This window comes from Athene noctua, chromosome 5, assembly GCF_965140245.1.
Source record: "Athene noctua chromosome 5, bAthNoc1.hap1.1, whole genome shotgun sequence".
Lineage (NCBI taxonomy): Eukaryota > Metazoa > Chordata > Aves > Strigiformes > Strigidae > Athene > Athene noctua.
In genome coordinates, this window is record NC_134041.1 from 19,328,110 (window position 1) to 19,345,168 (window position 17,059).

The 17,059-nt window shown below is 35.7% G+C and overlaps 1 protein-coding gene across 9 annotated transcripts in view; it reads right to left on the minus strand.

Moving 5' to 3' along the window:
• The window catches only part of EVI5 (ecotropic viral integration site 5), an 85,097-nt gene that overhangs the window by 55,022 nt on the left and 13,016 nt on the right, over positions 1 to 17,059 (minus strand). For 7 of the 9 annotated variants that reach the window (XR_012633682.1, XM_074906569.1, XM_074906568.1 and 4 more), the window contains 10 exons: positions 13,310 to 13,499; positions 10,078 to 10,302; positions 9,003 to 9,077; positions 8,200 to 8,325; positions 7,242 to 7,385; positions 6,103 to 6,192; positions 5,898 to 5,995; positions 4,454 to 4,514; positions 2,516 to 2,569; positions 175 to 207 (listed from right to left, as the gene is read on the minus strand). Coding sequence is in view for 8 of the 9 variants with exons in the window: in XM_074906569.1 (XP_074762670.1) it covers positions 175 to 207; positions 2,516 to 2,569; positions 4,454 to 4,514; positions 5,898 to 5,995; positions 6,103 to 6,192; positions 7,242 to 7,385; positions 8,200 to 8,325; positions 9,003 to 9,077; positions 10,078 to 10,302; positions 13,310 to 13,499 (1,096 nt within the window). In the remaining variant the exon portion in view is untranslated. The remainder of the gene's footprint in view (positions 1 to 174; positions 208 to 2,515; positions 2,570 to 4,453; positions 4,515 to 5,897; positions 5,996 to 6,102; positions 6,193 to 7,241; positions 7,386 to 8,199; positions 8,326 to 9,002; positions 9,078 to 10,077; positions 10,303 to 13,309; positions 13,500 to 17,059) is intronic. The other 2 variants (XM_074906567.1, XM_074906570.1) reach the window with 2 other exon arrangements.

A 17,059-nucleotide genomic window follows, 5' to 3' on the forward strand; every position in this document is an offset into this window, starting at 1 on the left:
TTATATATTTTTAGTAAATAAAATTAAGTAAGTTTCTAGCAAGAGATTAGCTCTATATTTATTGCAAATCAAAGCAGGGAGAGAGTACAGCATGCAAATATGCATGCATTAAAGCAGCTTGGGGGTTTTTTGAGAGTAGGAAGAGTCATACAGGAAAAGACTAAAAGACTATACCTGTATCAATCTATCTGCCAAGGAAGCACTTTCCTACAAAGGAAAAATTCAGATAGGAATAAGGAAAAGAAAAACCAAAAAACAAAGGGGTGATAACAGTGACAAAAAAGACAAGAGCCGATAGAAAGAGTATGCCCAAGTTCTCCCACTTTCTGTACAAACTCTTTTTGCTAAATTAACAACTCTTCATATAAATTAAAGGAATTCAAGCCTGAAAGTCCCAGGAAGCAGCCTTTTCTGCAACAGATTCAACACAGTCCATTTTTGATACAAGAAGATTTCTGTAATGCGTAACAGCCAATTAATCAAATTTACTGATATAATCTAGTAGATAGATGCAAGATGTCATCTATGGTTCGTCCACAACATGAAAGGCAGACATAATTTGAGCACAAAGAAAACTCCACTAAGCACCAAGGCCTTCATGCAGAACTAAAGCTCCCAAAAAGATGCAGGAAAATGGTGCAAACTGACAGACACAAGTATAAAATTTCAACTATGACAGCTAATATTTTAATGACCTCTTGCAGTAAGTCAATTGAGCACTTCATAGATTCTCTTCCCTTGCCAAAATTTTGCAAGAAAGAAACTTTCATTTATACACACTGACAAGCACTGCACCCCCTCAACTGCACATTTAATTAATTTCTACTCTATCACCCTTAAGAGCACTCAACTTTTGCAGATTCTAGAACAGAGAAAACATCTCTTCGCAGACCATCTTTGTCCTTGGAACCTTTATTAAAACTCAAGTTCAAACTGGTTAATAAGAGCTCTTACTTAGAAGATAAGGTAAGAAGTTTGTCATTACACTAAGGAAATCACAACTAAATCATACAGGTTAGGATGAGGAAAAAATATTTCAAAATAAAAAGAAGCTTCCAGCAGAAGAACTGAATGTGTTTGTTCACACTTTATGATCTCTTTTTCAGATGCTGTGATGATAATGATCTTCAGAAATTCTTACTAATAGAAAATATTTTCCCATTTTGAAATGTTCCAATTCCAGTCAGAATGGGATTCTGAAATTTTCAAGTATAGAATTGCAAAAACACTAGCATCTGGCAGTTCATCATGAACTTCCTATTAAAAACAAACAAACAAAAAATTGATTTCAAATCTCTGCAAGTTAAGTATAAAATAGGGATATTTACTATTATAAATTTTCCAAGAGCACTGAAGTGATTCACTAGAGCTTCAAACTTCTTAAAAAGAGCCTGCTCTTTTCAGTTAATTTTATCAGCACTTCAATATTAGAAACAAGTAAGTTTACAAAATTGTATTTTTGGTCACAACTTTCACAGTATGTCCTCATGTGCATTTTTGCAAAATAAATTCAGAAATCATTTAACTAGAATTTAACATAGATTGACTTTTTTGAAGAAACTGTAATGGATTTAATATCTGAAGTGTGACATCTTTCAATCGTGTCACCCTAAACTGAATCTTTACCGTTTTCTGCCCTGTGAAGCAACTCACAAGAGTATTCAATTTCATTTGTTGAAAGATAGTTGGTATTTGTGGTTAAGACAGACAAGAATGGTCTTCTAGAGCAGACCAGCTTGGATGCACTGTCAGAGGAAGCATGACACCAGAATATAGGAGAGACCATTGGAGAACAATGCCTGCATGTTGGCAACATACCAACAACAGTTATTGTGCATACCTGTAAAGTTATATCCAGTTAGAGAAGCCTAACAAAACTCTATTTCAGACTAAATCTGAGAAGTCTTAAAAGACATTCTCCCCGCTGCCACCCCATGTACCCAGAATTGCTACAAAAATTCAAAACTGTGTAAAAACAAATAAATGACAGCAGACTTCCTGTACTGAATGTGAATGCTGCAACAGCACCCCTCTACTGCTGTATTCGCTAGTGATGAAGTTATCTGCTTTCATCTCCATCTCTCTCTGGTCATTGGTAGGACTGTCATTTTGCTCCTATGTAAAAACACTCAGCAACTTCAGATTTTCAAAACCGAGGATTCTTTCATAACAACCTCTTTTCCACCCAAGCAGTCCACTATTTCATGCAGTCTTCTGGACTTTGAACAGATGCTTCTAATTCAGAAACAAAACACTACAACAAAAGTTGGGTATGTCAAAATGCTTGATTCCATATTCACTAAGAGCCAGACATAACAACCTTAAACCTTAACAAGCACTGACCCTAATTGCTTCGTTATTGCCATGCTATTTGGTTAAGGACTGTCAGTAAAAACCATAGATTAGCAGGAAAAACATCAAGCTATAATTCTGAGATTCCCATTTAATGTAATAAAATTGCCATCAATTTAAGTATAAATTAACACAGATTAAATCTGATCACCAACATACTTACTTTTTCTAATGTTTCAATGCGCTGCTTTAGGAGTCTATTTTCAGTTCGTAACCTCTGGAAGGTAAACAGTTAAGAATTGTATTTCTCGAGTTAAGAATTGGAAGTCTGATAAAAGCCAAGCAATCTAACAATGTTTTTATATTATCACATCTATGAAAATCTATATAAATACAAAAATAATTAGTGACCTTTTTAACATACTGTTATATGATGTACTAACTCAAAAGATGAGTTTGATACAGCAAAGGTGCGAACTCCTCTGTGTTACGCGAAAGCATTTGTGTTCATTAGAAGAAAGCAGTATGTCTGCAGGCGAACCACAGAGCTTAACCACACATCAAACTTCAGAGAGCCAGACACAATCTTCAGGGTTAAGGGATATGGAGGTGCACTCCTGGCACTAGGACAGGCTGATGAGATAGCTACAAGGTTTCCTTCCTTTCCCTCCCAATAATTTATGTTAAATTATAAAATAATTTTTATTTAATCTGTAAAGTTATACTAAGAATGATTTACCTCAATGCCCCAGACGTGAGAAAGAATTGTACCAAATTGCAAATTTTACAAGTGCATTTTCTGTAAATTTTAGCAGTCAGCATTCAGACAGAAGAGATCTGTATCCCTGAGAATAGAGCCATGGATTATCAGTTCAGAAATGCTTTATTCTGCCAGGCTAAGAGGCAGACTCAATGTGCTTGTTTTTCCATCTCCCTAAAATAGCAGAGCTTCTTAGCAGAAGAGAGCAAGTCAGAAATGGTTTATATCAGATTGCAAAGCAGGGCCTAGAAGCAGACAGCTTTGGGTTGTTAGGGTGGGTTGGTTGGGTTGGGTTTTTTTTGTTGGATTTTTGCTTTTGTTGGGGTGTTTTGGGGTTGGGGAGGGAGCAGGGCAAGATTGAAGTTAGAATAATAAGAATCTAACATTACAGTTGTCTTTGACATTATTTTATTCTGTCCTATTCTGGAGAGAGCTGCCATTTAAGTCCTGCAAATCTTCTGATTTCAAATTATAGACCATTACAGGAGGCCTAACGTTGTTAAATGCCTTGCTGCCTGTTACAACAATAACAAACTGCCTGGAAAAGCTTGGAACACCTTTGTGCTCCCAGGTGCATGTCACTGAATTTTTCTGAAGAACCAATGTCTTAAAAACTGATACTGAAAGGCAAAATGACTAGCAGTGGACAGGAAAAAGGAAGGCTGTACCTTGCTCCCTCTACTAAGCTTTATATACTACACTTGCCCATCATTTCTCCCACTACCTTTTCTCATGGAACTGGCTAAAAACATGACACAAAGAAGCAAATCCAGATCAAACACCATGCTGTGAAAAAAACGTGAAAAGGGGAAAAAAACCCAGCAAAAGCCTATTTATGTCACAAAAGCAAAAAGGTGCAGTGATTAAGGACATACAGAAAGTAGGTCAGTTAGTAAAAGGAAACAAACTGCACTTGCAGGGTGATTTTTTTTTCCTCACATTATGTATCAATTGCAAAAGCTCCAAAAGAAAAAGTGACTGCAGACAGAAGACACTCAATCTGGGGTCCAATGCACAAGAAAAATTAAGACCTCAAAATCAATGATAAACCACTCAAGTGCATTCTAATAAACTCTATCTTAACATGTCTTATAAGCTTGTTTGGGACACTTACATCTAAACCAGCATGTTCAGAACCTCCGATAAATGATGCCATTTGTAATCATGCTTTAGTCAGTAGAAAATAATGAAAACTAAATTACAGGTCTCCATCAAAGATTTTTTTTTTAAAAGTTCATCAGAAGTCTCAATAATTTCACTAAAAGTGTCCTTTATGAACAGACATCCCAAATACAAATGTTGAAAGAAAAGAATTCAGGGACCTCAATTATGTCCTGCTACATACACAGATCAAGTATATAACCCCACATCTAGGAATTTAATCTGTTTTGTGTCTCTTACTTTAATTTCAACTTGTTCTTCCATTTCTTTTGTCTTTATTGTAGTGTATTCCTTTTCTAACCTAAAAATTAGAAATCATAAATTATGATTAGAAAATTTGTGGATAGCTTGGTGTTGTACCTAACGACAGTAGAACAGAGATACAGATTATTGATATTTCCTCTGTTTAAGTAGACACTTAAAATGCACTCCTGTAAATATTTAGACTGGACATTAAATTCAAACACAAAGACTTCTGTAGATATGAACAGAGTCTGAACCAGCACTCTGAAGTGCAGGTGCTTGCTTGTATACATTACAGTGGCAATGATTTGGAGCTACTCTGTAATAACCATTCAGTGTAATGATGTGATAATCAATTTGATAGATTCAGCCAAAAGAAAACAAAGCTTGGAAAGTCTGGAAGACAGAAAGATGCAAAGAGATTTGAGACAAATATCTTAAACGTACAAAACAATTTTGGCTCCTCTCCAGCAAACCACAAAGTTGTCCCAATCGAAAAAAGTGCCAACAAGAAAAACAAGCTGAGATAAACAACGCCTCTACAGAAGGCAACCAAGGAAGTTTAGACTTGGAATGGCAGGATTTTAAACTATGTACATTTATATCAGCTTTCAGAGAAAATGTTTTTCCTGAAAGCTTTGTTACCCGTTCTGTTTTAGAGAAGACTGTTCACTCTACACCATTGATCATAGGCCACTGACAGAAGAATTGGCAAATTCAACTTGAAAGACCCTAACACAGACTGCAGTGCAAGAACAGTGAATGTACAATACATTACAACCAGAGAACGGCCAAACTTAAGCCTGGAAAAGCATAGTATGTGCAACTTGGCTTATCAAAGCATAATTTACCAAAGGCAGAAAAGATAAGACATACAACTGACCTTAAAAAGAAGTAGCACTATGCTCAGGATTTCAAACCCCAAATGAAAGTGATTTTACAATTATCAATGCTATCACAAAGTTTCATCCATTTATATTTTACATAGAACTAATCTTGACCATACATGTACTCTTCAGCACAGTGATTACTAGTCTTAAAAATTCAGGCCAGATGAAAGTAACCTCCTTTCCCTACACTTCACCCTCAGAAAAACAAATAATCCCTCTCCCCACAAAAACCCACAGCCCGCCACACGTGCCGCTTTTTTTTCCTATTCAGATCCTGTTTACAGAAGTGCTGTAATTCCCCATAACTTGCAGCTTTCTTCAAAAAGCTTTTTAGGTTATTCTTATCAATGAGATACAGCTCTACTGTATTTTAAAATAAATGTAAATAGTTTTAGAAGAATTTCTTGCAGACCGAACTTCAGTTTTAACTGTTTATAGTATAAACAATTTAAAGATGGAAAATTCAAAATTAAATACTGAATAAGTAGTTTTAAAGATAAACAAACATCTTAGCAACAGTATAATCTATTTTCTCAAAATGTTATACCTACTTTTTCATCTTTTTTGCATTGTATTTGACTTGGTAAGATGCTTGGATTAATTTGTCTGGACCACTGTCAAACTGATGTGGAATGACCTTTTGAAAGTGCTAAAAGCAATCAGAGCACAAGATTACATATAATTAATAGCTGCAAGGAAATACACACACATTACACATTTTAGACATCTCTTACAATTATTATGACCTTAATTTACCTGTAACATTCCTTCCATGTCAAGTTGCAGTAATTCTGCTTGGTTCATCTGAAGTACTGCTAAACCTACTCGAAATACTATCTCTAAACCCTGAAAACAGAAGTTAAGAAATATCCAACAATTATTCATGGCATTGTCAACAGTAGAGAACAATTCTACGATTTATCAGTGTTGGAAATCTCACCAGTTTCTCAAACAAGCAAAAGGACTACTGAAAAAAATATTTCAGCAAATTGGTTGTGGGTTTCTTATTTTGTCCCAAGAACAAGCAGTCCAGCTATGTGTCCTGATGCCAGACCCAACCCCTCAGAGAGGCTAGTGCTGAAGTAAAAATTCCTGAGTCACAAGTGTTCTTTATGTCAGCTTTATCAAACATTCTAAATACACCTAGTACAAAAAAACCCCAGGTACTCCTCAAAAAACCCATTTTCATTTCAGACATGGTATAACACAGTTGAACTATTTAAGCAGATACAAGGGAATGTCTCACTCATGTCATATCTGCTCTCTTGGACATTCTTGTGCATAAACTGAAAGGATCCACCTCTGACTTATTATTTTCTAAAAAATGATTGCCGAGAAGGAGCATAAATGGACCATAAGCTTTGGTTTGTTACCAGTTACAATCATGCAAAGCTCTAATCCTAAGATAAGTACCTTCATGATAGTTATAATAATATATAATAACTGAATAATTCCATCAATTTCTTTGGCTACAGTTCATCATTTGGACAATAAAAGATGCCAATACTCCTCTTGGCCTGCATATCTCCATGGAGCTTTAACTTGGCCTAAAAGCAGAACTAATTCCACCCCAAACTTACTGTAATACTGAGAAACTGCTGTCCCTGCTGTATGCAGTGCTATTGCATTGCATCCAGAACTGACAGATTTGGTAACTCTTCAAGAGACTTAAGAGAACAAAATTGCAGACAGTATCTATAGTCAAAGATTTAGTTGCTCTTCCTTGACAAACTACATACACAGACATCTTCCCCTACAAAATCATCTGATAAGCATAAGGACTAAAAAGCAAGACTATTGAGACTTGCCCATCATAATGGGATTTAAACCACTACCTAAATAACTGCTTTTAACAGCTACTCTTGAAATACAACATATGAGTATTGAGTAGTTACCTCAGACATAAAGATATCAAATATTCTTGTTGCAATCGGTAGTGGAAAAGTTGTAAGGAATATAGTTAAAAACCATGACGATGCGTACATGGAAGTGTGGAAACTCTGAGACTGAAAGTGCACATAAAGCTCTGGAAGATGCTCCTGGAAAAGAAAAGGAAGAAAAAAAAATTATACACATTAAGCTTCTGCTAGTAGTTTTAGTGTGCCCATGTTTGTGACAAATTTTGAATACAATAAAATAATTGATATTTAGGACAGACAGCAGCTTTGTAACACAGGACTAGGAAAGATATTACTCATCGTTATCAAGAACCATGTACCAGAAGTCCCCATATAGAATGCCCTACAGCACTTCTACCCTGAAAAGCACAGGTTACAAAAACACTTCTTGATCCTAATAGGAAGTCACAAGCTTGTAAATCCTCAAGTTACATCTAGAGCAGGACACAAAAAAAGAGCTGGAAAGATGTAGGGTATGGCCAGAGACCATTTGCTATGTACATCCCACCCCTTATCATCATGTTAGGAACTGGATTACAAAACACAAACCTGTTTGTCTCTACCTGCTTGACCAGGAAAAAAGTGTTTCATGTCCCAAATCTGAACACAATTTTAATTCTACATATAAGGGTATCTCCCAGCTTCCATCTTTTAGAATAGCTACGAAGACAATAACTATGAAGACACTGACTTTCAGAGTCTTCAGTCCAAACAGAATTAGACATTCTTATGCATAAACTGCAGCAATACACATCCTCATGCTTCAGTGTTTCAAGCCAGTCACTGTCTGCCAAAGGTTAAAAAAGTAGACAACACATGCATTTACTTCTGAAGTTCTGAAACCAGCTACTGGCAAGAGAGCAGCCTAGTAGCCAACAGGCATGCCTGCTATTGAACTGTAATTCAAGTTCCTTACTGCTTACTGAAGAGAAAGTTTGATAGATTTTGTATGTACCTGTATCATGCATTCAAACTGGTACATACAAAGGCCCAGTTCAGCCATGCTTGGTTTAAACAGTTCTCGTAGTCTGTAATCTTGCATTAATTTAACAAACACACAGAATGCCTCTTCTTCTGGCATCTATATTGAAAATAAAAAAGCACAGTAAAAACTCTGGACAAATGTAAGGATATATAAGAGTAAGTGCCTGGAAGGTTTAGTTGTTTGGGTTTTTTGCATGTGTGCGTGCGGTGGGTTTTTGGGGGGTTGGGGTGTTTTTTTGCTTTTGTTTTGTTTTTTTTAGGGGATTTATAACCCATTACTGTAATGAATTTTTGCATATATTGAATTCTAGCAAGTGATTTCTAAACTTAAATGGGAGTTTTGCAAGTATATCCTATCTTGTCATAAAACAAAATGCAGTAATACAGAGGCAGCTTTAAGATTATCAGATCAACTGTGAAACTTTACTTGAACTCTGAGGAGATTCAGTGTAATAGAACTGATAACAGAATTTAAATGAGACGTGCGTCAATAGTTGAAACAACATTCATCAAAATAGCTTGCAAGTCTGCAATCCTACCTTAGCTCTGAGAAATAAATGTGTTCTCCCACTCAAAGATAGTATCTTCTTGGCAAATAGAACCACAGAGAATAAATCTCATTTGATATGCAGAGTAAACAGCTGCCCTTGACAATTTCATTGTAACAAAATGATGAAGGAAAACTATTATAAAAATTCCCAATAAACCACCATAATATATTATGCATTCTAGTAGGGATTTTAAAGGTTCACATATTAAAAATATCATGTTTACCTGCATAAGCAGTAATCCAACTATAAAAGCACTTCCTTGACAGTATCCAACTTCCCGATCCACCAAGGAATAAGCCTGGGAAATAAAATTTTAAGACTCTCAACAATTAAAAACTTATTATCAATAAAAAGTAATCATAGTTCGTGCTTTTTTTGCTAATAATATATTCTTCCTCTCCCAAATCCAGTGAGGACAGACATTCTCTTCAGAACTTGTAGTTAGATATTCTAGCTGCTACTAAGGGGTATGAACTCTGCTCTCTGATAGCCTACAAAGCTAAAATAAAAGGCATACCTAAAAAAAGACATGCCATTTTCAACTACAGGAATTTGCCAAAAGACAACAGAGTCAGCTAAGCATACAACCTGCACAAGGTTACTACTTGTATAGGAGGCAGACCAGACAAAGAAACAACAGTTCTGTTCAGAGAACTTATGTGCTCCAGTTTTATTTACAGGTGGAGGTAATGTGGTAATCTCCATGCATGATGCATCTTCACTTTAGAGTTATGGTAATTACTGTGATTTGAACAACTGCCAACTTTTCTGTTGAAACTACATTGTATGGAAAAGTCTATCTTTCAAAAATTAACTTCTACCACAATGAAGACAGAATAATGCAAACTTACTTCTCTGGTAGCATTCTCATTTTGTGCTTGGGCACTGTAACAACTGCACATTAGCTTCTAACTGCTATTTGTTGCTACCACTTGCAGGTTCAAAAACACCTGAAAACTAAATGCTAGTTCTGATTTACAATGTTCTTGTCTTGGTCAACACTGTTTACTTTACTTCACGGCACACTTTATTCCATTATACTATCAGCAGTTAGCATGTGACTTTTAATGCAAACTTACTATGTTTTTTAAATCTCTTATGAAGTAAAACCATTAGCTATAGGAACACCATATTTGAAACCAGAATGTAATTTGTTAAACCATTCCAGTGACAAGTAAGTTGTAAAAACTTAAACACATGTAACTGATGCAAGTTCCCTACACACAAGGAAAATTATTTTCCAAACCTTTGTGCACATTCTTGCTAATGTATTTTCAAAGGCTGAAATACTGACTTACCTTCATTACATTGAACAAGACCTCCTGACCAAGGCTGTCTTTTTCTTTAAAGAAGTCATGTTCAGGGTATGTTCTAGCAATGTCCCTTCTTATTAATTTCTCACAAGGAGATGTCATTTTCAAAAGCTCTGAATACTGATCCTTAATTGGCATGCTTTGAGCACTGCATAACAGTTGCCAGACAATGGCTCTGAAATGATGAGGTATTCCTTTTCGAACAAGCTCCTAAAGCAAGAAGAGACACAGAAAATCATTTTTATTGCTTGAAAATATAAGCCTAAAGAACAAAACGCTTCAACAAATTAAGTTCCTTACAATTTCAGAAAATGTTTACATATTGTCACAAACCAATCATACAGTTGTAACGTCTAAACCTCAATTTCAGTGTGATAGGTTGTTAGCTAACAAAAGTAGTGAGACTGAATCCTTTTTAATAGCTAAATTAGCTAATGAAAGTAGTCTCTATACTTCATAGTAAGCTACTTGAAAAACTGAACATTCAAGTAATTTTAAACAAGAACTCCCTTAGCCAGAATTTAATACAGTTATTTTTATATTTCACTGAAGATAACACCCTTAATTATATTTGTAGTGATTGAGATAGAAATCACCAATTAAAAATTATTTCCAAGACAGGTGAATGATAAAGTGGAACTAACTGTAGCACAGCCAACTGCAACATAAGAAAATTGTACAATACTACTATCAGAAGTCATTTGACAAAATCGACAAGTTGTGTCTAAATTATCTTATGTGACAGTATTTCCAAGTTCTCTTTTAAGAAAGTATTTAAATGTAGTTTCAGACACTGGACCAAGAAAACATTAAGTTCACATCTACTGAATTAACTAAATTTACTTTATCTTCCCTGGGAAAAAAAAAAAAAAAAAAAAAGGTCAGGTATTATACAATTCAAGCCTTCCCAGATCAACAGATCTAAGAACATGATACTTGTCTTTCAAGAAAGCACAAGCAGAAAGTAGTCTTATTGCTCGATCTGAAAACTGAGAAAAAAAGTATGATTCAGGAAGTTTACAGACTGTCTTAGTGGTACTTTCTGCAACTAGGATCAGTCTGACCTAGAAGATTGTCTCTTCAAGACAAGAAGGTTCCTTCAGTAATTTTGTGTACTTTAAGAATTGTTATCAGGTATTCTGTCTCAAGTATAGTCTCTTTCACTAGTATTTATTCTGAAGCCAGAGTACTCTTATTCTGCACAGTTTTCTCTTTTTCCTGTTTGTTCCAAATATTTCTTCTACTTCTCCAAACATTAATGCAACAGTGATAACTTTTAAAGATAAGACTCTTGCTTTCAAGTTTTGTTTTTGTTAAGCTTGAACTTTACCAGTTTTGCATCACTGACCTCAATTTTCTAACATCCCTAAGATCTCCAGCCTTCTTCAGAACCATCCTAGTAATGCCAAACCAACTGTCTTGTCTATTGTGTTATTTCCTAAAAAAATTTCCAACTCCACGACAACAACCCTAATGCATTAGCTTTCCACATCTGTCTCTAGATATCATTTATCAACAATACAATAACAGATTGTAGATCAGTCATCTGAAGCCTCAAGGGCTACTAATAACTAAGCATTAGCAAGTGGTTTCTTGCTTTAAGTGACCATGCACCTGCTTGACAGAGTAACAGGGTTAATCCCTCCAACATTCCTAAAGGAACAGCAGAAAAACACACCTACTAAGCAGGACTAAAATGATGCTATTCTACATGGTATTATGCACACTGAAAAGCAGGACTTGTCCTCCTTCAGAATCCCTCCATAAACAGGAAGCAAGTTCTGAAGTGGATCAGGAGACACAAGGATGGAACACATCACCTACGCAGGAAGGTACATGCATCTATGCCTAAAACTTAAAAAACTTATCTACTAACTTAAGACCAGCTTTTACAGCCAAGACAAAACGATACCTATTCTGCTGAAGTGATACCTACTGGCGCAATCAGGAAATTAGGTAAGGATGTTCTGGTATTCCATTGTAAGTACAGAATGACACAGTTTAGGCTGACTTTCCACAAACAAAACAAAAACAATATTGAGAATTATTTAGCCAGCAAAGGAAAACTCACTAGTAATATAATTAAATATTTACTAAAATTTCATCAAATGCTCCCCAAATTATACTTGGCCAGCTGTAAAAATAAGTGATACTTGTGACACTTTAAAATGTTCAAATGCAGGCAGTTAAAATTAATTCTATCCAACCAGATCTACTTATTACCATCTCACTTCTCCTTTCTCTTGCCAGGTTCACGTGGCCTTCTTTTCGTGGCCTCTGGGGAACACCTTTCCAGAAACTGTTTTCCCTATGCAAGCAGGAAGTCTTGAATTCATTTTCTTCCCTTGTTTCCTCTCTCAAATCATGTTCTCTCTTCACAACTGCTTCACATAAAAGATACTTTACTTTAGCCCATTGTTCTGCCTTCCCACAATCTATTCACACACACACATTTCAAACTGCTCAAAAGGCCTTGAAATTTGTATTCTGCACATAAAACTACAGACTACAGCCAATAGAGCCAAAACAGAACAGACTTGCCTACAAACAAAAAAAAAATCCCACGCTGCTGTACTTGCTGCCTCTGAAACATGGATATGTTCAAATGCCCTAGATGCTTTTTAGTTGAATTTAAAGTGTAATTGAATTCCATTTCTGTACATGCCCACAACTAACCCAGACTGGACACATACTGGTCAAAGTTTATCCAATCCACCCAGAATTTATAAAATATGTGTTTTTCCACTTGAGGTCATCCCTGGGGTCAACACACTTAGCATGCACAAAAACCTACACTCATCAGAGCCTCATACAGTAGAATTACCAGTTCTTCCAACAAGAACACTTTAAAAAGACAGCTGCTCAATAGGAAAATAATCACAGCATCCAGCTATCAGATGCCCTTAAGTGGGTTTTAAGTAATTCCATTTTGGAAACATGAAGCAAATCTTCCCTATATTCATGGAAATCTCTCATTAGAGGTAGACTGAAAGCTTTAGTATTCGAGATATAGTAAACACATCTAGTTTCCAATAAGATACTTTTGCTGGGCAAAACTGTTACCAAAAGTCTGGTAAAAATCACATAGAAAGTACTAAGTTTTAGGGATGGAACAGATTCAACTGGAAGCTTCCCTTACATATTTATTTCTTTAAAAAAAGGCCAACATTTATATTACGTTAGAAATATATTCTAAAAAATAGTGTCCAACTACTACCTTAACTTGCTTTTCTTTCTTTTTCCGTACATCTTCCCACTCATTCACAATTCTCCCCCACAGGATCCACGAATCTTCTTCAAGATGGCTGAGATTGCTAGAAGCTGATGAACTAGATACAAGAGAAGATCCACTGTTTCTTCTTGACCCATTTACTGATCGCAAGGATTTGCTATCTGTTTCCAAGAGTCTACAAAGAAAGCACACAAAATCCAAATTTAAGTTCTTCTAATCACAGAACCACACTATTAATAGTTTGTTTTGAAGTCAATTCATCCAATCTCTTTACAAAGAATGCACCCAAATGTTCAGTGAAGTCGTTTTTCCAACATACATTTGTACTTAGTTTGAAAAGAACTACTGGTCAATGTTACTGTTTCTTCTTGAGATCTCAAGTAATTCTACAAACAGAAGAACAGCTCACATAGCAGCATTTTAAAAAACAGATAAAAATGTCACACCATGCATCAACAACAAGTAGTGAGATTTTAATATAAGCATTTTGCAGTCTCACAAACTAGATCTTAATACATAAAGATATCAAATTAGAGAAAGTGCAGAAGCATTGCAAGTCCAACTCTACATATTCATCACCTAGAGATTAATAGCCCTACAGGAAACATGCACAAATTTTGTTTTGAAACATAAGTACCAGCAAGAGGTCTTTGATTTTACTAGCAACAAAAAACCCACAGCTGTTGTGCATCAGACAGACAAAGAGAACATAAGGAAGTTAAATATCATCAGTGATAGCGTCAAATGTCAGAGTACTGCAAAAGAGACAGTGATTTTTAAAAAAGACAAAAAATTAGCCTCCTAAAAGACACGAGAATTTCTGGGGTTATCAGGCAGCAAGGTTTGCCAAGTGCAGGACAAGTTCCTGAAGAGACTTCCCTGTTAGCTGGTTGCTATGGCCATCAGTTTTGCAAGGAGCTGGGATTCTGGGCAAAAAGGTGTTTTGTTTAGCTTCAACCAATATTGAGCCCCATAAGCAGGGGGAAATTTTTTAGACCACATATTAGGTAAGAGCAAGAAATCAGACTAACTTGATAAAGTCTTTTTGCTATATCATGAGTTTCATTTGTGATTTAACTTCCAAGAATTCCAACGTCTGTAAATCAGTGATCTGGTTGAGTAATTTCTCAATGCACCTGCACAAAAGCTAACACCCCTCCTAAGCATTTTGGCACAGCCAGGTTAGGTTTTCGATATTTAAGAAATTATCACCTGAGTTATATTTTACCTGAGATTGGACACAAATCTCAGCATACCTACAATTTTTAAGCTCTCTGCTACTATAGAGATATTTAAGCTAGAAAGCTAGTAAGCTTTCTCTGTTCCCACCTTTCATCTACTGTTGTTTATGGAAGTTAGGGATAAATGTAATTTAGTTCATGAAGACAACAAGTACAGTCTCTGCAATAGTATTTTGTCTGGAAAAGGGTTAAATAGTAAAGCCTTTGGGGAAAAAAAAAATTAAGCTTTTTCAAGACCAATTCTAAATTTAGTCTATATTACTGGAATGCAGAAAATCTTGTTTTGAGAAAAAAAATGAAAAAACCATTTTTAACATTCAGAAACGTGGTCTATGCCGATCCATAACAAAAATTTACAGTTTGGAACTCCTCCTCTCAATCTGAGACAGTGCCTAAAGATCAAATTCTAAGTGATCACAGAGAAAAAACAAGCACAAAATAAACATTATTATTACAAAAAACAAGGTTCTAACTAGTCACTCAATTTTACAGCTTTCTACAGAAGTTATGCTAAATTTCTGTAATTTGACCTTACCTGGATAAACTCATTGTCCTCAGATTTGAAAATGTGAAGTTCTTTTTACAGTAAGTAGTGAGTTCTGTGGCATTTAGTCACTGTTTTCTTTCACTTAAAATTTATAAATGATTTACTAATGCCAAACAGCTCCACCAGGACTCTGGACCCAGCTACCTCATTATTCTGAGGGGACTTTCAGTATAATTGGATTACAGAATGCTACAAGGCATAGTTTGATACAATTTGAGTTCTTTCTAGCTGTTTAATTCATATTATCCTTATTGACATAGAAGCCAACAATGAAAATGAAACCTTTAAAAATAGCAATCACCAGCAACTCTTTCAGCACAGAGAAACAAGAATAGTTCCTTGTGTTCAGAGTGCAATTCTTTATCAACAAAGTGCCACTGTGCTAAAATGCAGATTCAAACTGTCCCAAAACTATAGTGCACCCAGCATAAGAGCACCAAATTTCTGTATTAAAGTGTAGTATCTCACAAGAAAAGATATGCTTGCTAGGATAGCCTGTAACTAGAATTCACACACAAGACTAATGTGGGATTGAACAGGTCTGGCTAAAGTTAAGTAAAACCAGACAAGATTTGCTAGCTTATTTACTAAATGAAGAAAGCTGACTTGAAAAAGAAAGCCTAGCTATCCCAAGCTCCCATTCTTCTTTCAACAAGCAAGCTAGTCTAACTGCAGGGCTTAATGAGATGACTCTGATGTAAAGACATTATGCTCCAACACAGATAAGGGGTCCAAAGAACCCTGCTTTTCAAATAAATTAATCACTTAGTTGTGAACAGAGCAGAATGCCTCAGATTAAATGCAAATTAGCTTTCTTAAGAGTACTGTTTAATTTTCTCCTTCTTTAGATAAATTTTCATTTGTACATCAAAAATTACATATAGTTCATCTTTGAAGGAGAGACGATCTCATGAACCACAAGGAGAAAAGGATGAGGTGGTTCTAGAAGCTGCCTTCCATTCTCAGTCAAGAACCAGAGATAACAAAGTCCCTGTAATACGTGTTGCTATTAGGCTGCAGAATACAAACATGAGAGAAGACATGCCAAGTGACACAGTGGCATTAGCCCCTCCTCCTCCTAGTACTCTTCTCTACTGAAAGTTACTACCCTTATAACTGAATCAGCAGAGTTAAAGAACAAAAAGGTAGTCCCTCAACTGCCTCAGTGCAAAGTCCAGCACACTAGCAGAAGCTGGAACAGAAGCTACTTTGAACTAAACTATCAAACCCTGCACTTCACTACAGCACAAAGGATAGCAATCTCAGGAAGTATCAAAGCCCTGCAGTTAATGTGCTACATCTAAAATGTATCTGGAGCTCAAGTCCTCCTCTACAGTAAACCTCTCATGAACTACTGGAACATACTTGTCTAATATAACCAAATTTTGATGACATAAAAGTCCCCAGAACTGCAAATACAGGTTCTGGAAATTCAGCATACAGTCCAATTTTATCTTAGTGAGCAATCAGTGAGATTGCCAATTTGCAATTACTGTGCACGTCAAGAGTAACTGATCCAACTGAAAGTTGCATCTTGAACTATAGATGGTGCAGATAAATATAGATGGAAAGCCTGCCAAGAAGACGGTTGCTTACTATACAAAAAAAAAAAAAGCCAGAATGAACATAAAAGACTCATTAGGAATTTACTTTTCATGAAATTAAGACATTATGCATCTGCCACCATTAGTGTAACAGCAGTAAGATGGCCGAACACTGTTCTTATCTCTAAACATAGCAGGCTATATAATGAAAAGCAAGACCTGGGTAAAAATGGAAAAAATAGAGAAAACGGAATTCAGAAATCCGTAAGATTTCAAAAGCTATTTGAAATTATAGTTTTGATTTAAGAAGGTGCAAAGGTTATATGAAAGTCTCATCCCTGAGATACTGTAGTTTAAATTGAATTCTGAAAGTCACATGGGTCCAGTGTAATTTCTTAGGATT